This window comes from Dendrobates tinctorius, unplaced genomic scaffold (genome assembly GCF_039654945.1).
Source record: "Dendrobates tinctorius isolate UK_male_01 unplaced genomic scaffold, ASM3965494v1 ptg000011l, whole genome shotgun sequence".
Taxonomy (NCBI): domain Eukaryota; kingdom Metazoa; phylum Chordata; class Amphibia; order Anura; family Dendrobatidae; genus Dendrobates; species Dendrobates tinctorius.
The window spans coordinates 71,656,578-71,679,644 of NW_027361679.1; the positions used below are offsets into that span (position 1 = coordinate 71,656,578).

Genomic DNA, 23,067 nt, shown 5'->3' on the forward strand with positions numbered 1-23,067 from the left:
AAATGTTTCTGGGTACAAAGGCGAAAAATGTTTCAAGCAAAGAACCAAATAATTTCCCACTACTTCAAAGTGCTTAGTTGCCTTCTGTACAGATGTTTATTAAACCATGTTCTTCACAGTGAAATAATCTTATTTCTATACAAAAATATGCTGTTTTATATCAGTGTTAAGTTTATTTCACATATAACACATTTATTTTTAGTATATGTAGTAAATACACAAACGCAACCAACCCCCGGTAAAAATTATGGAATTAGCGGCCTTGGAGGATGTTCATTCAGTTGTTTAATTTTGTAGAAAAAAAGCAAATCACAGACATGGCCCAAAACTAAAGTACTTTCAAATGGCAATTTTCTGGCTTTAAGAAACACTAAAAGAAATCAAGAACAAAAAATGTAGTCAGTAATGGTTACATTTTTAGACCAAGCAGAGGGGAAAAATTATGGAATCACTCAATTCAGTGGGAAAAAAATTATGGAATCATGAAAAACAAAAAAAACACTCCAACACATCACTAGTATTTTGTTGCACCACCTCTGGCTTTTATAACAGCTTGCAGTCTCTGAAGCATAGACTTAATGAGTGTTAAACAGCACTCTTCATCAATCTGGCTCCAACTTTCTCTGATTGCTGTTGCCTGATCAGCTTTGCAGGTAGGAGCCTTGTCATCGACCATTTTCTCCAACTTTCACCAAAGATTTTCAGTTGGATTGAGATCCAGACTATTTGCAGGCCATGACATTGACCTTATATGTCTTTGCTCAAGGAATGTTTGCACAGTTTTTGCTCTATGGCAGGATGCATTATCATCTTGAAAAATGATTTCATCATCCCCAAACATCCTTTCAATTGATGAGATAAGAAAAGTGTCCAAAATAGCGATCTCCCCAGTGCCTTTACGTGACATGCAGCCCCATATCATCAATGACTGTGGAAATTTGCTTGTTCTCTTCAGGCAGTCATCTTTATAAATTTCATTGGAACGGCACCAAACAAAAGTTCCAGTATCATCACCTTACCCAATGCAGATTTGTGGATTTATCACTGAATATGACTTTCATCCAGTCATCCACAGTCCACGATTGCTTTTCCTTAGCCCATTGTAACCTTGTTTTTTTCTGTTTAGGTGTTAATGATGGCTTTCGTTTAGCTTTTCGGTATATAAATCCCATTTCCTTTAGGCAGTTTTGTACAGTTCGGTCACAGATGTTGACTCCAGTTTCCTCCTATTCGTTCCTCATTAGTTTTGTTGTGCATTTCCTGTTTTGGTGACATATTGCTTTAAGTTTCTGGTCTTGACACTTAGGGTACCGTTACATTTAGCGATGCACCAGCGATTCCGACCATGATACGACCCGGTCAGGATCGCTGGTGCATCACTAAATGGTCGCTAGTGAGCTGCCAAACAGGCATATCTCACCAGCGACATAGCAGCGGTCGGCAGTCGTTACTTACCTGTCAGACGTGGCGATGAAGACGTCCTCCCGCCCGCGTCCACGCGTCGCTCATCGGTGCCAGCAGGAAGCCCAGCAGGATGTGGCCGACGAGAAACGGCCCAGGATGTTCTCGCGCGATCAGCGATAACCAGCGGGGGAGCCAGTCGAAGGTAAGTATCACACACAGCGATATCGCTAGCAATATCGCTGCTGCGTCACAAAATCTGTGATGCTTTAGCAATATCGCTGGCGATCTCGCTGTGTGTAACGGGGGCTTAAGATGTCTTCCTTGGTCTACCAGTATGTTTGCTTTTAACAACCTTCCCATGTTGTTTGTATTTGGCCCAGATTTTAGACACAGCTGACTGTGAACAACCAACATCTTTCGCAACATTGCGTGATGATTTACCTTCTTTTAAGAGTTTGATAATCTTCTCCTTTGTTTCGGTTTACATCTCTCTTGTTGGAGCCATGATTCATGTCAGTCCACTTGGTGCAACAGCTCTCCAAGGTGTGATCACTCCATTTTAGATGCAGACTAACGAGCAGATCTAATTTGATGTAGGTGTTAGTTTTGGGAATGAAAATTTACAGGGTGATTGCATAATTTTCCCCCACAGAATTGAGTAAATCCATAATTTTTCCCCCCTGCTTGGTCTAAAAAAGTAACCATTACCGACTACCACATTTTTTGTTCTTGATTTCTTTTAGTGTTTCTTAAAGCCAGAAAGTTGCCATTTGAAATTACTTTAGCTTTGTGCCATGTCTGTGATCTGCTTTTTTTCTACAAAATTAAACAACTGAATGAACATCCTCCAAGGCCGGTGATTCCATAATTTTTGCCAGGGGTTTTATAACATGATAGGTAGTTAGGGGACGACCACTGTCCATACAACCACTTGGTGGCATATAGAGGTGAAGATACATACATTTGTACATTCAGACATACATCCTTCTGCAGAAAACCACCAAACTTCAGGAGTGCATCACTTTCTCTGAAGGACCCATTAACTTCACTTTATGGATGTATTAGTTCTAGCTTTTAGCAGTTAAGAAAGGGTTGTTGTAGTCAGATCTCTGATGTCAGCCTTGGTGGACAGCCACCATTAATTAATAACAAATGGAAACAATAGTATCTATAATAACAAGTGTATAAAGAAATACTAACATTGAAATAGTGAAGATGGAATCTACATTTTTTTTAATATGCCTTCAGCTCGATCTTGAGCCATGGTGACTTGATGTGTGAATGATCTGCAGGAAGATCAATCTTATGCAAGCTTAGATGGGTCTACCAAGGTCTTCTCTGCCATTATTCTGAAAGTATCAAACCATCGGTTGCTGTTTTTTCTCTTGGCCTTGTTTCTTCTATTCTTCCAACCATGATGTCCTTCTCCAGTGATTCTCCTCTTTGTGTGATCTACAGTAGCAGGTGAAAATTCAGAATGTAAACCTATAAAGAATTGAGAATTAAAAGCAGAACTATAAGGGGCAAAAAAGACGACAAAGCAGAGATGATAAATGACACCATTGCAGTGATACGGGCACATTCTGGTATGGGTCCATTTTTGAACCTTTATTTAATCATGTTTAGTATTTAGAATCCTGTTAATGTTTTATGGCACTGGGCACTTTATCTTCTTCTGCTAGGCAGTGGATCATTACTATAGTTATGCACTGTGCATCTTATACCCAGATCCACATATTTCTACCCAAAAAAATGTATGATATATGTTACACTGAAACTTGCTTATCCACAATTCCACCAGGTTAACTTACTATCATATATTACATTAACATCATTGTACATTTATGTCCTATTCCTGTAAGCTATTAGTGCTACATATTGCACTGTATTGCTGGTATTTATCATCTCTGCCATGTAGCCTTCTAGCCATTATGGTTCTCAAGAGTGGGTCCCCAACATGCACTGCTGTTACTAGTGAGGTGCAAGCCTGCGGCACAATTTTCCGAACACCATACAAATGAATAGAAATAGACTTGTGTGCATTGCTCCCATTAAAGTGGCAAAACTATGGAATGGGGCCATCTTTTTAAACAGAGCCAGGCATTGGTTGTTATGTCAATAAAATCGAAAGTTGGGGTGAAATAACAGAATTATTAATGACTTAATACACATAATGTTGCACTTCAATCATGGTAACGGAGAAACCACTGGATGCAGAATTATGCATAAGAGCATATACATTCAGATTCATGGCTTTGGTTTGTTTTTTCCCCCATTTTCTGCTTTAACATCAAGTAACTGTCATGATACACTAAATTGGATAAAACACTGAATAGGAAAATGTATACACAGTATATTATACGGTTTGAAGAGTAGATATTGCTGCACAATTACATCCCAATACCTGTTCTAGTTCTGTATTAAAACTGTTGTCTATACCTTCATACTGTAAATTGATAATCCACAGGTTGGATTGGTACATTGCTATGCTGGCAGATGAACAACGCAATGGGATCTAATACAAATCCCTCAGGCCCAAGAGCAGGTAAAGGAAAAAGAAGAATGTCAAAAATAATTCCTTTGTTAGGCAATTGCCTAACATGTTAGTGTAGGCTCACTAAAGGGGGGAACATAGCATAGATATTATTTATGTTGCCAAACCGGCTCATTATTTGCTGCAGTTTTCATTGACCTAATTACAGAATGTCTTTGGATCAAACACTTACCCTGATAATTTGGTAGAGACTAAATCTAAAGGTCAGAAGTCTTGATACTACATCAGACATATGATGATGATCAATTTAGAACTGCATCAATTTTATCTGCAAATCTTTCATATGCAGAACTTCTTGGAGTGAAGTATGCTTTAGTGAGAAAGCTCTTTAAATATTGTTAGTGTTAGCTTTTCTTGTCGTATTGTCATGATAATCTAGAAAAATATTAGCTAATAACATTAAAATTAAATACTGTCCCATCTACAGAGGTTTCAGCCATTGTGTTCCATAATTATGTTGTGACTGAAGACTTTTTGTAAAAATTTTTGTCGTCTGCCAACAATATAATACTTGAATGCTGCTGATGTCCTTGTGCCCCCAGCCAATGTTCTCATGTTCTGCTGTGTCCTTCTCCATGGCAGACGGGAGCACAAGCACTTCTTGTAAAACTCTGGAGTTCTTATGCATGCGGCAGAGCTACTAAGGAGGAAGACAAAGTGCCTGCAGCTTTGCTTAATGGAATTGTAAGCATTCAGTGAGTTGCCATATGGTGCTTCTGTGGAGTGCCCTAATCTGGAGATATTGTATCTCTAAGGCACTTTAGAAACTGATGAATATACAGTACATTTATAATACAGTCCTACGAAGAATAAAAGGGGTTTTCCCCTACTTTCATATGTTCTAACTTTTCATATCAATCAATTTTCTAATATTCTTGTATGATAGCATCTTGGTGTGGGTCACGTAATCCTTTGTTTACATACAGGCACTACTTCTTGTCTGTTATATCTGATCCGACAATCATTTGAGCACAGGATTAAGATGTAAGTAAAGTAGTACATCACGCTGCTCCTGATTGGGCCAGAGCTGCCATGATTGACAGATTTCTGAATATGCAAGCTCACATGACAGATTTCACTGTCCTCTGCACTTACCCTGCTGATGCATTTGCTCAAAAGTTCCAGCCGATTTAATTGAGAAGAGCTGCGATGTGCTTTCTAATGACAAGCACATTGCTTGTTAATTGTAGAGTCTGGCAATCCAAAGCATCAGCAAGATCTGTGAAGACTGATGTGAACTTATGTGCTCACACATCCATTTAAGGAGCTGAGTGACATGCTCTTCTTATCCTGTGCCCAGATGAGGGATACATCCAGACGTAACAGGACGTAGTGCCTGCATGTAAGCAAAACATTACATGACCCACAAAGAGATGGACTCCTAGAAGAAGCGCATGTAATGAAAGTATATTAGAAAAAACATTGCAATGAAGAGTTAGGACATGTGAAAGATGGTCGAATAGTAGTGGAAAACCCCTTTAACACATACAGTATAATCCTGTCCCAATCCCAGGCATGTGCTAAGGAAGGTAATAAGATGTAAACTTCTACAATGTATTTACTGAGTTTCTTTTTAAGTAGAGTGTATAAATTAAGTTTTTGGATTTTGTTATAGATTGGTAAATACATATATTTCAGTAACAGTACTACACGTTACTTATCCTCTGATATATCATTTAAAGGGCATCGGTCAGTAAGATCAACCCTCAGGTTGCAGGTCATAGAAAACTGAATAAAATAATACCTTGATATCCGCCATCCAGTGTTTTATTCCAGAGAGAGCCACATTTTTCTTATATTTAAATGAGCTGTTCGGTGCTATGGGCTGGACACGGATCTATTTTATGATTGGGTCACCAAGGAGGAGAGCAAGCCCAAGCTGCCACAGAAAACCAGAGAGGTTGGTAACTAAGCGGATTGCAGACCCCTGATCCTATCCACACAACTAGCAGTATCCGTGGAGCGTGCCTACGATGATCCTAGATGCCTCGGCACAGCCGGAGAGCTAACGGCCTAAAGCAAGAAAGGGGAAATCTAAACTGCCCCAGAGCAGACCCCAAAGGAATAGATAGCCCCCAAACATATATTGTCGGTGAGACAAGATGAAAACACAAACGCGGATAGGAAAATAGACTGAGCAAACAATGGGGCCCACACTGACTAGACAGGAAAGGAAAGACACTGTCTGCAATCACGCAAAAAACCCTTCAAAAAGGTCCAACACGTCTGATGCAAGAATACTGAAGTCTCATGACTTCGCCCACTATATCCGCACTCTGGTATATTCTGAAAGCAGAGCAAAAAGAGGCCAATCTAATAAGGGACAAAAACAAACTGGCACAAGCCGTAACATATGGATGGTGATTCAGCACAGCCCCAGCTGGAGCTGGCTGACCCCCACAAAACTGAAATAGACAAAACCAGATCAAATGTGAACAGAATAGCAAAAGAACACTTAGCTGAGCATGCAGGGACTGAGCTGGAAACTAAGACCTCAGGGGGCAGGAAAAAATCACCAGCAGGGATAGAGAGAGTCGGCTGTCTTAAATCCAGTCTGAAACCCCAGATCTCCAATCGTCGTCCTCATTATCAGGTGGCAAGTCTCTGTTAATCAGATCAGCTCCATTACCTCCAGTAACCACCAGAGGGAGCCCAGAAAGAGAACTCGCAACCCCTCCGTCAACCTGACCAGCTCCACCACCTTCAGCAGTAACCAGAGGTAGGCCAGAAAGCGAATTCACAACAGATCTGCATGTGAATCTGGCTCCAGAGATTATTTTATTTGAAGAGGCATTACCAGTTTGATGTGTAAGGGCAGCTCTCTGCTCTCCTGATCTGACTGCAGTGCTGTGTGTGACTATAACTGACACATCTACAGGTTCCTCTCAGTGCTTCAGCTTTCATCTCACAGGCAGACAGTGTTGCAATACAGCAGAGCTGTGAGAATATGTTAGCGCTATATAAAAGTAAAGATTATTATTAAAGATTATTAGTTCTGTATGGCTCACACTGGTAACTTGCCCTTTCATGTAAATTAAGCTCTGGAGGCAGATTTTCATGCAGATCAATGTCCTGCCCATAGATCTGAACAGCTCATTTACTGTACATATAAAAAAACATAGGTTTCCGTGGAATAATACCTTGGATAGCAGATATCGAGGTATTCAGCTTCCTATGACCTACATGCCCAATTTTAGGAGAGTTGATCTTACTGACATTTTGCATTTAAAAGAGTTGTATTGCTTTAACAAGTCTGCAATAATGAAGAAAAAAAATAAAACATAACTGCACACTTGGCTCTTGTGTACGTCCCCATAAAGAGAACAGGTGTGCCTCTGAAAATACCAGGTACATCCTCTCCTCACCATGACAATTCTGAAACAGAAGACAACAGGATATGGACTTGCTGATTCACAAACATTCAATAGCTGAAACATCTGCATGAGTTTCCTTAATGTATATGGTTTGGTAGAATTACAGAACAGGATGTCCAAGGGCAAAAATATGACAGTTACTATTATCTTTTGTCACAGCAAGAAAAATAAACATCAAAAAACATAAAGCTTAAAGGATTTTACAAGATCATGGCCATATCTATATATAATTCTATGTAGGTGTTGCAGTTGATGGGAGCAGTAGTAACCACCGAGCCAAACTATACTGCCTTCTTACTTTTTATTTTATTTTTATTTTATTTCTGATACTGTCTACTTCCTTACTTGTTAGTTGATACTTTTGCAAATCACCCAATTTGTGACAACATCCTTTACTAGAATGTGCGCTTCATTTAGTTTTTTATGGTAGTAAGGCCGGGGTCACACTTGCAACTGTAATACGAGTAACTCGCGCTAGTCTCTCGCATCAATACCCGGCACTGCCATCAGCACTTGGTACCGCTGTGAGGCTGCATGTCTTTCTATGCAGCTGAACGCTCTGGTCCAAACCGCTGGCGGCAGTGCCGGGTATTCATGCGAGAGACTTGCACGAGTTCTCGCATTGCAGTTACAAGTGTGACCCCGGCCTAAGTCTAACGATGTGACTTGTAGGGGCTCAACATATAACCTTGTTTATCTATAGTGATTAAGTGGAAACACAACATGAAAGTCCAATTCAGCCTATATCATTGTTGTATTCTATGCAGTTTTGATTGCTAAGCCTCCCTCAGTCTTTTGCTTTCTTTCACAGATATGTTTTCAAGCTACCAACGTCCTTTTCCATGTTGTTTTTCCTTTCTTACACATACTACATGTACATCCAATACATATACAAAATAGCTACTTCCCAACATTTAAGCCATTCTAATAGTTTGTTTTGTCCTTTTCAGGAATTTACAGGACAGAACGTAATAAAGGAACATTGTATGAACTGACTTTTAAAGGAGATAGGAATCAAGAATTTAAGCACGTTGTTCTCTTTCGACCATTTGGACCTATTGTGAAAGTCAAGAATGAAAAGCTGAATGTGGCCAATGTCCTTGTGAATATCATTGTCCCCTTAGCAAGAAGAGCTGACAAGTTTCAGCAGTTCATGCATAACTTCAGGTGAGACTGTTCATTTCAACCAGTCATTATTTTTCTCTATGTTGGATTGCAGGTTTTGTATATTTTTGTATATTATTGGCAGGTTTTATTTTTATGAAACAATATTTTCTATAGAGGTTAACTCATCTAGTATGTTAGTGCTTATATGGTGTTTTTCCATCGACTTGACGCAAGAGTATTTAGGTGCTTGCTACATACAATCTATATAAAGGTACGAATGCCTTGATTTCTCAAAGCTTTTATGCAAAAATCTGGAGTAAAAAGCTTTGAATAGTCGTAACATTTCTGTATCCATGTGCACTGTGAACTTTGCCTCTGTCCTGAGGTTTCAGTACAATGTGTCGAAATCTACTAGGGGAGCAATACATCCTCCTGTGTACATGTAGGTGCAGATAGTAATGCCTCCTTGTATTTCCCATACAATGAGCTTCTCTTATTCATTAAAGAAGCCCTCCTCCAATCAAAGTTTGTCTCCTCTTCATATATTGCAGTCATCATATTATATAGCACAGTGTACTTTCAATTGCTCATTTTGCCCTTCTAAACAGTTCTTCTGTTTTCTGGTCTGACTTCATGTGATGAAAAACTGACTAGCTTAATCCTTCTAAGCTCTATGTAGAAACAGGAAGTCTGTCTTACCTACAGGAGTCATCATTAGAACTGCAATGGTACATCACTGCAAAGTCCCTGTCAGTGGGAGGTGAGGAGCAGTAGGGTCAGGAGTTGAAGAGGAGAAGAGTGGTTGCCAGGGGCTTTGCAGCAATGTAAAATTGTAGTTCTAGTGCTGATTCATGCAGAGAAAAGTTACTTTATATTTCCTCATAGAGCTTAGAAGGATACAGCGACTCAGTTTTTAATTATGTAATGTCCTAGACCGAATGGAAAAGAGAAGAAGTAGCTGTATAGAAAGGCAAAATGAGCAATTGTAAGTACACAGTGCTGTATAAAATTAAGACTGCAATATATTAACCCTTCTAATTACCAAATAAAAAAATTATGTTAAAAATGATGCAGATGTAAAGTTGACATGCGGGAAATGTTATTTATGAACTATTTTGAGTGGCACAACTCTCTTATTTAAGGGCATGACGTTTTCACCAAATTTCCGTTTTTTTTCATAAATAAACGCAAGTCATATTGAATAAATGTTACCACTATCATGAAGTACAATAAGTCACACAAAAAAAAACAATCTCAGAATCAGTGGGATACTTTGACACATTCCAGAGTTATTACCTCATAAAGTGACAGTGGTCAGAATTGTAAAAATTCATGAAGGTGAAAACCGGTTTGGGGGATGAAGGAGTTAAGAGGATAAAAATATTGATGCAAGTGCTTCTTTTAGGCCGGGATCACACATGCGAGAAACTGGGCCGAGTCTCACATGTTAATGCTAGGCACTGCCGCCAGCACTCGGGCGTGGAGCATTCAGCTCCATGTATTGCTATGCGGGTGCACGCTCCGCTCCCGAGTACTGGCGGCAGTGCCAGTTATTAACATGCCGAGTTTCTCACATGTGTGATCGCAGCCTAAAGCTGCAAATTCTTGACCGAGGAGAAGGGACTGTGTTTTGACATAAAATAAACTGGGTGAATTGGGGGTGTGGGGGGTTGAGGTTTGAGATTACTTAACCTGTACAGTATTGATATAAACAAAAAGTATTTATATGCTCCAGTTTACTGTTATTATTGTATTGCTATTTTGTGACTTTTTTCCAAGAGAATTCAGGGTTATTTTTAGAAAATCAATTTTCATCAAACCACCAGAAATAACTTAGGTTAATTATCTGCTTTCAAATGCGACCTTTAGTTTTACTGAACCACAGAGCGGCTCTGCTCTAATACAAGCTCCGGTGCAGAAATGCGTGCCGCTCATGCTGATCCCCAGCTGTAACATGCCTTCTGTTGATGGTCATGAAGCAGTAGACAGCTCAAGTCAGGTCAATGTAATAAATGGCTTACTGAGCTTCTCATGAGTGCATTGGAAAATAAAGGCCAGAGTATAATTGCTGCATGGTTTGTCATATTTGAAAGTGAACCGCTGAAGGACAACTTATGAAGGGTAATTGAAAATGTACTGCGCTGTCCGCTGAGTATAATACATTGTAAGTAAAAGCCACCATCTCAGCACTTTAAATCTAGGTATTTTGTTTTGCTCTTTACCATTAGAGAACAACTTATTTTTATCCTTACAGCACATACGCTACTAATGTGTATTGCACTTTTAACCTAATTTTAATTTTTTTTTTCACTAATTTTGTAATTTTGGTGAATTATTATTTTAATTTTGTTGTTTGCTAAAGCTTGTGAATCTGCTACATAAGACAGCCAATTACTTTTACTTTGAAAAACAAAACCATTGATTTCCACGGGAGAGCATTGTGGAGCATTCTAATTATCTGTATGTAGTAACTAAAAACACGTGTGTAACAATGGTTGAAAACAACTTTTATACAATTGGTCAATTTCTTATAATACAAGAGTGCTTTTAAACTTTGGAAGATTTAAACGACCATGGGGATAAAAAGAAGATTTTGCCTATTGACCTGTTAGATGGTGATTAGAGTTGAGTGAATATCTTCAGTTCCCCGCTTATTCGGCAAGCTATAGCGCTTACAAAATAAGCTACAGCGGGAACCCGGCTTCCTGTATTGCGCCGGCTGAACAGCTGATCGGTGCCGCAACTGCATGTGTTGCGGCTATGTGAAAGTCGGAGCACATGTATGGAGAGCCTGTTTGTTGGGCTCTCCATGCATGTGCCGTGACATAGCCGCAACACATGCAGCTGCGGCACCAATCAGCTGTTCAGCCGGCGCGATCCAGGAAGCCGGGTTCCCACTGTAGCTTATACAACAATTGCTATAGCTTGCCGAATAAGCGGAGAACCAAAGTTATTTGCTCAACTCTAGTGGTGATAACTTCGTAATTGGCGGGGCTTCCTGCGATGGACAAGTACACCTGTGGAGAGGTGATAACTACTTCTTACTGGATTACCCCATTACAGGGGTATTGCCATCTCCAAAATCTCTATCCCAATATGTAGTAGGTGTAATAATAATAATATTAGCAAATGCCTCCAATTAGAAATGTAGTACAGTTCTCCTGATTCACTATGTTGCTTACTCCATGTACAGGCATTGCAGTAGCTTAGGTAAGTGACATAGTGAATCAGGAGAACTATACTACATTTCAAATTGGAGCTTTTTGCTAATATTTTTATTACACCTACTACAAATTGTGACAGGATCCTGGAGGTGGGAATACCCCTTTTAAGTCATTTAAACCCTATAGTCAGACATGTCAAATTATTTTACACCTTTATTTACATATGGGAAGTCAGATTTATGGATTGCAACTTTTTCACTCTAGTCAAGAGATGGTAAAAGATCTCTAGACTGAAGTGTTTTACACCTGCCTGAAAAAAGGATATTCAGTGTGCCGGTTGAATTTATGGCTACTTGTTTGTACTGAGCACCCTTTTCTGATGATTATGTAGCTGCACATTGCAATCAGATGGATGTCAGTCCCAGAGAAAACTGAAAATTACCAGTACCCAGTCATTTCTACATGATTGAGTTGTATGTGAAGATACACCATATCTATCAAACATCTTAGATAAATTTGGTGAAAAAAAATGGCAAAACAGCCATGAGCACAACTGACTTCAAATACCCTCTTACTTTTTCTTACTTTCTTGTTGCATTTCTTATATGCGATCTCCAGAGGCATAGCATGGGGTTCATCACAACATGATGAACCCTAACCATGCTTACAACTACAATGGTACACTCTTAACTATAGTAGTTATAGGGGAACCTCCACAGATGACCACAGTATTACTGAACATAAATCACTATAAATGACCAAGACCGATATTGCAACCATACAGTGACCTATAGTGGCAGATGCCAGTCCAGCAGAACATATTATGAAATTACAGAGCAGTTCTAAATAGTGACTTGCAGGTAAAGTCCTTTCTGATGGAGACACTTACTTTTCCCATCTTATCATTGCGGTCTGGACTATATGTAATACTTCTTTCAGCTGTGATTCATCAGCAGAATGTGCAACACAGGCACATTTGATTTCTCCCATTTCCAGAACTGCAACACAGTGTGTTTTTGTGCGCTCAGCGCAGCGCCAAAAGGGCGCAAGCGCTGGCAAAATCAGCCCAGCGCACAGCCAGCATACCCAACACTAACTGTAGGGTACGCTGATCGCATGCAGTGTCATGCGATCAGAGGAGGAGTTGACCAGAGGAGGCGTGGCCGGGGCGGAGCTTAGCGGCGGCTCTGCGCTGCGCCTCCAAACGCTAGTCTGAAACTAGCTTTAGTCTTGTGGGCAATAACTAAGGGTAGGTGTACATGATCAGTAAACGCTGCAGGTTGGACGCTGTGTACTTGTGCAGCATCCAACCCACAGCATCCAACTGTTACAGCATTGTGGATGGGTCGCCTGCAGCTCACCTGAAGAGACGGACATGTGGCATGTTTTTCCAGACCGCAGCATGTCAATTTTTCTTACGGAGATGCCAGTCTCCACAAAAGAAATTTCACGGATAGAATGTATTGCACAAGGTGAATGCGCACAGTTCAGTGAACACATGCGAATTCACCTGCATTCAACAGACAGGAGTGCTTTAGACGCAGTGAACATATGCTGCGTCCAAAGCGCTGCCAGTTCCAGATCGTTTGAACATACCCTAAGGGCGTCTCTGGACACATAGTGGGCCATCCACTATGCTATAACATCTGGATGCTGCGGGTTGAACGCGCTGCACAAGTACGCAGCGTCCAACCCGCAACATTTACTGATCGTGTACACATACTCTAAAGCTTCATTTGCCAAAACCGACTGATCACCGGGGTTTCCGAAGTTGTCGCGATCAGCTTATCAGTAGGATGGCTTTCATTTGAAAAGATTACCTGTTTCATGTAATTAGACTATGTAATATTGTAATAAATGTAATAAATATTTGAATGAAAAAAGGAAATGCAGTTTGGATTCTATTGCTGTATGCTATCACCTTTTATCTAAAAAGAGAAAAAATTAATAAAAAAAACAATGTGTGCCATCCGTTTGGAGTTTTTCCATATTTCAGTAAAAGTACAAAGTCTGCAGTCTGAAAAGCAATTCATAAGTCATCTTACATACCGGTATTTAATTTGCGAAAAATAGGACTCTGAAGATAAATGCCATTTATCAGCAAGGTAAGGCAAGGGAAATGCATGGCATCTCACAGATTAGTACCCTGCCGTCTGTTGAAATTACCTTCAGTCGTATGCGAGGGACACCGGCTGAACACAGATATATTATTTTGCTTTAATTAAAATGTTAGAAGATTGTCTATAGCTGCAAACCAATTTATAATCAAAAGTCAGGGACACATTGGTCATTTGTAACGGCACTACATATTGCTCACTTTTATTTTTGAATATAAATAATGTGAATATTTTATTCCATATGAATGAAGATCTGCTGAATAAATAAAAAAAGGAAAGCAAGAAACTTAGAATAAATTGTGAAAATTTTTGTTTATGGTCCTGCCATGTAATACCCATAACTCAATAAGCCATGTTTCTGAATATAAAGCTAAAATAGTATTAATATTTAAGCAAAGCCAGTCTCTTATTTTAGTTTGTTTTCCTTCCTGTTTAAATTCTTTATTTCTTTTTTTTTAAATTTTTCTACTATCCACATTTTTCACTAGTGTCCAGTAGTGAACGCTGCGTGTGCGTGCACACCATGTCAGGAGCTCTGCCATCCCCGTAAATCCGCTTGGGGCGGAGAAAAGGACTAGAGGTTGCTCTCCCCTGCATTAAAGGAAATCTGTCACCTCATTTTTGGCCACCACCATCAGGGGCTTATCTACAGCATTCTGTAATGCCCCCGATGTAACCTGAAAGATAAGAAAAACAAGTTAAGGGGGTTTTACACATAGCGATAAAGCATCACCGATTTGGTGACGCAGCAGCGATATTGCTAGCGATATTGCTATGTGTGATACTTACCTCCGACCAGCTCCCCCGCTGTCTGTCGTTGATCGCGCAGCTCCATTTCTTGTCGGCCACCGACGAGCGACGCGTGGACGCGGAAGGAAGGACGTCAGGGTCGCCGCGTCTGAAAGGTAAGTAATGACCACTGTATCGCTGCTGCATCGCTGTGAGATCTGCCTGTTTGGCAGCTCACTAGCGACCATTTAGCGATGCACCAGCGATCCTGACCGGGTCGTATCGTTGTCAGGATCGCTGGTGCATCGCTAAATGTAAAGGGGCCTTTAGATTATACTCACCCGGGGGTCCGGTCTGGTCCGGTCCGATGGGTGTCGCGGTGCCTCCCATCTTCTAGTGATGACGTCCTCCTTCTTCTGCCGTGGCTGTGGCGCAGGCGTATTTTATCTCCGATATTGAGGGCAAAGCAAAGTCAAAGACATACTGATAGGGAATTTAGATTGTGAGCCCCATTGGGGACAGTGATGATAATGTGTGTAAACTGTAAAGCGCTTCGGAATATGTTAGCGCTATATAAAAATAAAGATTACTGCAGTGCGCAGGCGCCAGGAAAGGTCAGAGAGGTTCGGCCCCTGCGCAGGAGCCACGGCAGAAGTAAGAAGGAGCTATATAGAAGTAGAAAAGCTACTGACCAAAAACAAGCAGGGATCACCAAAACAGTATAGTAAATTTTATTAGACAGAAGTAAGAAGGAGGACGTCATCACTAGAAGATGGGAGGCACCGGACCGCAACACCCACCGCATCGGACCAGGTGAGTATAATATAACACGTTTTTCTTATCTTTCAGATTACATCAGGGGCTTATCTACAGCATTGCATAATACTATAGATAAGCCTCTGATGGCAGTGGCCGAAGTTTATAGGCTAAAAATGAGGTGACAGATTCCCTTTAACGGCACGTTGACAGAGAAACTATTAGGGTACATAGATAAAAAGCAGCACCTTTTTTTTGTCAAGCCAGAGCAGAGTGCATGTACTACATGGTTAATCATGCAGGGACTGATACATAGGAAACTTATTTTAGAGACTAGAGTTGGAGAATCATACAGTGCATGATTTTAAGTTGCTGTTTTTCACTCTTTTTACAGCTTTGTCAGGGTTTTTTTTATACTTTACCCCTATAGAGCTGATAAAGTCTAAAATTACATACATGGGGCCTGATTCATTATTGCATTTTCGCAATGTGTGACTTTTTGATTTGTGACAAATTCATCAAACGGATTGTGCCATTTTCCAAAAAAAATTTTTTGTGATTTATTTAAAGTTTTTATTTTATAAAAAAAAAACGCAAAATGTGGTTCAGCTCTGCTCCAATCTCCATAGTGCGTTTTTTTGAGACATTTTGCAAAACGTGCACATTTTTGCTCTAAAAAGTTGAAAAACCAGTAAAATAAAATAAACCTATTTTGCTGTTTGCACAAAATTCATGAATTGCATGAGCTCTTTTGATGAATTTGGAATAAAAGTCCGCAAAAAACACAAGACATAAAAGAAAAGTGACTTAAAAACACAGTGAATCAGACCCTAAGTATCTGTATAAGCACTGTGGGGCTAATAAATCAAAACTGGTGTTTTGTACACCTTTTGATGGAGAGTCAACTAGAGTAAGCTATACGGAGTACATTAATAATGTAATTAATAATCATGCGCCTCTTAATGGCTCTGGTGCATCTTTCAGCTTCTGTGCGCCAGTGTGAGAAGTGAACTCCAGTCACGCACTGGAATACAATTCTGTTGTAATTTATGCCACATTTGTGACACTGACCAAAATACTGAACGTGTGAATGTGGCCTAATTCTGCAGTACTGAAGCATAATGTCGTTCAGCTGAGATTGAAAACGCCACTGTTATAGGTTCATCTACTATAGAATATGGTCTTCTTATGCTGATTTTTAAGGATGTACATGTACATGAATGTGGCTGAAGGACAGCTGCTCAAATATGGGGTACAATCCTCTGGGGATGGAGAATGTAAGCAGTCGGCGTGGTTAGATCAGTATGGCACTATAGAGATTTGGGCTGGTATCACTATGGCTGGTATTATAGAGGACAGTGGCTGCGAAATGTTATTAGTATAGGACACTATTGCCAATATTATGAGGCAGGAAGGGCAAGTAGCCAAGAATGCCGACCATGATGACCATTTCCTGTATACAGTATTTTGGCTATATACAGTTCTCTGTCTCCAGCCAATCTCTTTATTCTATATTCATAATGGCTGCTTTCCTTCTGCATTTTTTTTTAACCTATTATCACAATTACCCCTAAAAGAGCTATTATTTTCTGTATGTTTCTTTTACAGGGAAGTGTGCATAAACCAGGATAGACGAGTTCATCTCACAGTGGTATACTTTGGTAAAGAGCAGGCCCAAGAGGTGAAGGCTATACTGGAAAACACAACTAGGTGAGTAAGACACAAAACTCGCGCTTGATATAAGATCCCGGATAATGTAGGGGATGATATAGTCATCAAAAATTTTTTGCAATAAAATTGAACCTAGCTTGGCCCATGCAAAATTTTCACACATTGGTCGTCGGGGGCGCATACAATTTCAGAAAATGCAAGCTGGTCAAATGTAAATGTATTTCATGAGCTGATGAACACAGACAGGTATTTATATATGTAGATTGGTAATACAATAAATTGGTTTGATAAGTGGAGGCCAAAAAATGTTTTCTGGTTGAGGTGCCATCTGTAGGTCATTGTGTGTTTCTGCAGGTTTATGAAAATAAATGTTTAAACTGTATTTAGTGATAAAATTGTGAATGTGTGGTTTGTTTGGCTCTTATTCTGAAGAGAGCAAGTTCACCTTTCAAATGGTGTATCATGTGTGGGGAGAAGTAATCAGCGAAAAACCAGTGCATGTTTGCAAATGTGTTGGTAGTGTGCTTAGGGGTACTGTGTTGCCACCTGCAGGTCATTTTTCCTTACTGCAGGTTTATGAAAATTAATGTTTAAACTGTATTTTGTGATCAAAGCGTGGATGTGTGGTTTGTTTGGCTATTTTTTTGCTGAAGGGGTCAAGTTTACCTTTCAAATGGTGTATCATTTGTGTGTGTGGGTGCAGCATGAATGGGGATACAAAGGAATCACCGAAAAACAGTGTTTAGAAATAACAGAATAGATGTATTAATTCTGATAGTTAAACAAATAGACATGGGATTTGTGATAATAAAACCAAAAACCCACAACAGACCCCATATAAGTTAAATTAATTTAAGAGATGACTGACCTTTTATGCTGTATCTTTAATCTGTTGTTGATTTTTCAGTGACTTCCCTTCTAGCTATTTGTAAGTTATTTTTCAAGGATACTGAATGTCATTGTACTTTGCAGTTATTTCAGAATTTGTAGCACTTCATGCATACAGCATATGCAAAAGCATATTTATTTTCTAAGGTCTCGCAATGCAATATACAATATGGGCTGTGAAAACTAAAAACCCACATACTCATTCATATAAATAGATGCTGATGACCCCATGACAGTAGTCAAATTTATTGGGTAACAATAAGCTTATGCTCTAATCAATAACCTATCATTTATTAGACTATAACAATGGAAAATTTTGCAAACATGTGCCCACTCAGAGTAATTACCTTGCTTCTTTAGCTTGCTCTCTAACCAGGTTCCTTACCTTATGATAGGAACAGGATCATTAAAGCTTTTGCCCACTTTTTAGGCTTTTTACACCATATGACAGAAGAAATCAGAAGTCCTTAAATACACAATGTGATGCACGCAAAAACTGTATTATCAATGTTAAAATGATAGCATGGCAAGTTGAGGCACCCCTGACTTAAGGAGATAACATAATGGGGTCTTTCAGCATAATGAAATCTTGTACAATCTACCAGCCATTATATCAGATAACAGGAGTAGTAATATCCACCTTACCAATCCCTTCACCCTGGTCCCCCGCTGGTCGCTTTTAACCTGGCTTCAGCACTGCTGAGTCATCTCAAATTGTGACCCTGCAGCCAATCATTGGATGCAGAAGTGACTTCTGCGATGTCGATACGTCATCACTGCAGTTAGTGAGTCGCCACATCATCATTGAACCTAGGTAAACCTCACTGTATGCTGTTTGCTTAAAGATTAAATTGTTTTAGAAGACAACACACATAGTACTAAGATTTGCTGTCTTGGTGTAAAAAATACAAACATTTGACATCTTTTTGAAGCAAAGATAAACTGAAGGATGAATCCTTCGCAAGGCATTTCATTTGCGTGACAGGACTGATATCTAACATGAGAAAACATGACCCGACTACAGGAGAAGAAAGATGGTAGTGCCCCAAAGTAAGCCAATGATGCAAACATACCGTATCTGCCACTTTTTATCTTTTTGTAGTTGAGCAACCATTAAGGTTAGGATGCTCCGGGATGGAATGACCTAAAAAAAACATCCACTGTAAATAAAATATAACCTTGGCTCCAGGTTGCCCAACCGTCAGAGGGATAGATGTGTTTTCAGAAGAGTAATCTAATAGTTTCTTGAACTAACAGATAGCAGATCTCCATTGGACTGGTGGATGCCCACCTGTGTCTTGGTACAGTGACTACTGTATTTCTGCAGTACCCAAATATTGGAAATACATTATATTTAGCAAATTGCATTAATAAGCCTCTGCCTACTACTAGTCCTGCCTGATATTTCCATTTTTACCTTGCCTCTGCTTAAAAAGGAGCTACATACAGTAAAAACTCACTAAAGAACCACAGATACCCCTTTAATTTGACCATACTTTCTGTGACAGATTTGATTTTACTGGTTTTTATGCATGGCGACCAGAAGGAGTGTATTTAGAGACAATTTTGTGCGGTCTTCAAAGAAATTTCATTGCGTTAGTATCTTGGGTGAAATCTCTTTTTGGTGACCACCTAAAAATTGCATTGAGAGGTTTTTTCCTCAAAAGTGTGGTCCTTCTCAAACTATAAAGCTGCATTCACACATCACGTTTTTTTTGCGTTTTCGCGGTGGTTTTTAAAGCGCGATTTTGCCACGGATACACAAAAAAACAGCATCCCATGCAATCCTATGGGATTCCGCAATGCTGTGCTAATGCTGCAGATTTTCCCGTGGCGGAATCACATTGCGAAAAAATACGCAGCCTGCTCATTATTTTGCGGAATTGCGGCGATTCCGCCCACATACGAATGCATTGTTCTGCTTACTTTCCGCATGTGTAAAAAAGAGGTAAATCCACAGGGGTGAAGGTTTAAAAATGGGACATAAATCATAATAATGATAAAAGACCTTTATTAATAAATGGTTAAATAACACTGTATCCACAACATGACACCAAAGTATAAAATCAAATATAGAATAAACAAAAAATTATTGGACCCACTATAATAATAAATATTTCTCCTGATAAGTTCCTATTCACTGTATAACGCTCAAGCATAACATATAAAAAATAAAAATAATAAAAAAGCAGCAGAAAGACAAAAAATAAAATTAAAAAGATTCAAAAATATATATATCAGTGATATGCAAGTGTAAAGTGCTAAGTGCTAATTTATACCAAGTGAGTACATGCCAAAAAATAAATAAAGATCTAAAAATATAAATTCATCAGGGGACAAAGGAGCATTTCCGAAACGCGCGTCGGGGCGCGTACGGCACCATTATCATCTTTGACCCACTATCCAGGTACTATTGTGGACTAAGTTCCTTTCCTTTGACCAGGTCATTACAGTATACTAAGGGGAGGTTTTTTGAGGTCCCGTGTCCTTTCCATGTAGGATCTTTTCCCTCATCTCATTCGAGTAGAGGAATCGCTCCTTATCAGTGGGACCAAACTGCACTAAAGGGCCTGTCACACTAAGCGATATCGCTAGCAATATCGCTATAACGTCACTGGTTTTTGTGACGTTATAGCGATATTGCTAGCGATATTGCTAGCGATATCGCTATGTCTGATACTTACCTCCGACCGCTCCCCCGCTGGTTATCGCTGATTGCGTGAGAACGTCCTGGACCGTTTCTCGTCATCAGCTTCCTGCTGGGGCTTCCTGCTGTGGAGACGAGCGACGCGTGGACGTGGGCGGGAGGAGTCAGGATCGCCTCGTCTGACAGGTAAGTAACGACCCCCGACCCCTGCGATGTCGCTGGTGAGATCTGCCTGTGTGGCAGCTCACTAGCGACCACTTAGTGATGTACCAGCGATCCTGACCGCGTGATATCGCTGGTCGGGATCGCTGGTACATCGCTAAGTGTGACAGTACCTTATCACTGCAAGATGAGGTGTTGCCTGCCAGACAGTCCAGATAATCTAACGTCCCACAGTGTGCACAGGAATCTGCCAATCAGTGTTGTCTGTAGGGTTATACACAGCTGAGCATTATAGCACCGCTGCATCTACAGTACAGCAGAGAAAAAAGGGATTTTATTAAAACTGCACCAAGCGGCCAGTAAATGATACTTTGCTGCCATCAGGTTCTCTTCTCCTACATCAGATTACATAGCAATCACCTGGTGACAGATTGCCTTTAAATACAGATAATCTTGACCTTAACCCCTTAACGACCAGGGGTATTTTTGGTTTTGCATTTTCATTTTTCCCTCCCCTTCTTTCCAGAGCCATAACTTTTTTATTTTTCCATCTATATGGCCATGTGAGGGCTTATTTTTTGCGGGACGAGTTGTACTTTTAAATGACACCATTGATTTTACCATATCGTGTACTCGAAAACGGGGAAAAATATTCCAATTGCGGTGAAATTGCCAAAAAAGTGCAATCCCACACTTGTTTTTTGCTTAGCTTTTTTGCTAGGTTCACTAGATGCTAAATCTGACCTGCCATTATGATTCTCCAGGTCATTACGAGTTCATAGACACTAAACATGTCTATGTCCTCTTTTATCTAAGTGGTGAAAAAAAATTCAAACGTTTGCTAAAAAAAAAAAAAAAAAATTTGCACAATTTTCCGAGACCCGTAGCGTCTCCATTTTTCATGATCTGGGGTCGGGTGAGGACTTATTTAAGTGTGACAGTACCTTTAGCACTTTGTTTCTTATGGTGGAATGGATGAACTGCATTTAGAGTGACTCCTCCTCATTGTTCAGCTGCAAGCATAGGGCACTGTTGCAATTTGCACACTCTTGGCATTATATATAATTATATAATTCACATCTAATGTCTGTGTTGGCAAGTACATTACACAATAGCACTTTAAATAACACATATTTGGGGTGATTTTTTCTTTTTTCCAGCTGGGAGTATATTATATATTGTATATTTATTTTTCTCCCATTTGGAGTGATTCCTTACTCATTTTTAGCTGGGAACAACTTTTTTTTACTTTGCACTTTATATGTTTTGCACCTTGATTACTGTTTTCTGATCGGTTATTTGATGAATTTATATTTTTATATTTTTTTATTTATTTTTTGACATGTACTCACTTGGTATGAATTAGCACTTAGCACTTTACACTTGCATATCATTGATATATATATATTTTTGAATCTTTTTAATTTAATCTTATTTTTTGTCTTTCTGCTGCTTTTTTATTATTTTTATTTTTTTATATGTTATGCTTGTGCGTTATACAGTGAAGAGGAACTTATCAGGAGAAATATTTATTATTATAGTGGGTCCAATAATTTTTCATTTATTCTATATTTGTTTTTATACTTTGGTGTCGTGTTGTGGATACAGTGTTAATTAACCATTTATTAATAAAGGTCTTTTATCATTATTATGATTTACGTCCCATTTTTAAACCTTCAACCCTATGGATTTACCTCTTTTTATATATGATTACTGAATGGTCTGCCATTCAGTTATTGTAGCAGAAGAATATTTTATTTAAAGGAATGTCAATTTCATCTGAATTTCTTATACAGTATATATATATATATATATATATATATATATTTCCATTTTATATACAATTTACTGCTGCCTTGTTTTACTTTCTGCATGTGGTTGTGCCCACCATGCGAAAAGTAAGCAGAACATTTGCGGATGGTACCCACGGGTCCGGAGGAGAGGAGACTGTCCTCCGGGCTCTGGGTACCATATCCCTGTTAAAAATAGAATTAAAATAAAAAATCGGGTTATATTCACCTTCCGGCCTCCCGCGCAGCCTTCCGATGCTCCCGCCAACTCCCGTTCCCAGTAATGCCTTGCGGCAAGGACCTGTGATGACGTAGTGGTCTCGCAAGACCGCAACGTCATCAAAGGTCTCCCAAGGAGCATCGTGATGATCGGTAACTCTGCGCAGGACGTCGGCAGGTGAGAAAAACACGATTTTTTATTTTTTTAATTATTTTTAATATTGGATCTTTTTTCTACTGATGCTCCATAGGCAGCCTCAATAGTAAAAAGTTGGTAACACTCGTCAAACACTGTTTGACGAGTGTGACCAACCTGTCAATCAGTTTTCCAAGCGATGCTACAGATCGCTTGGAAAACGCTAGCATTCTGCAAGCTAATTACGCTTGCAAATCGCTAGTTTTTCCGCGGGAAAATCGTCGGAATTTAAAATGCGGTTTTCCCGCGGAATGGAATTCCAGAATTCCCGCCGTAACTTCCGCGGGAG

At 39.6% G+C, this 23,067-nt stretch overlaps 1 protein-coding gene across 1 annotated transcript in view; it reads left to right on the forward strand.

Annotated features, from left to right (window-relative positions):
* The window catches only part of CSGALNACT1 (chondroitin sulfate N-acetylgalactosaminyltransferase 1), a 601,617-nt gene that overhangs the window by 508,433 nt on the left and 70,117 nt on the right, over nucleotides 1–23,067 (forward strand). Inside the window, exons 8-9 of the mRNA XM_073543233.1 lie at nucleotides 8,283–8,499; nucleotides 16,814–16,915. Of these exons, the coding sequence (XP_073399334.1) occupies nucleotides 8,283–8,499; nucleotides 16,814–16,915 (319 nt within the window). The remainder of the gene's footprint in view (nucleotides 1–8,282; nucleotides 8,500–16,813; nucleotides 16,916–23,067) is intronic.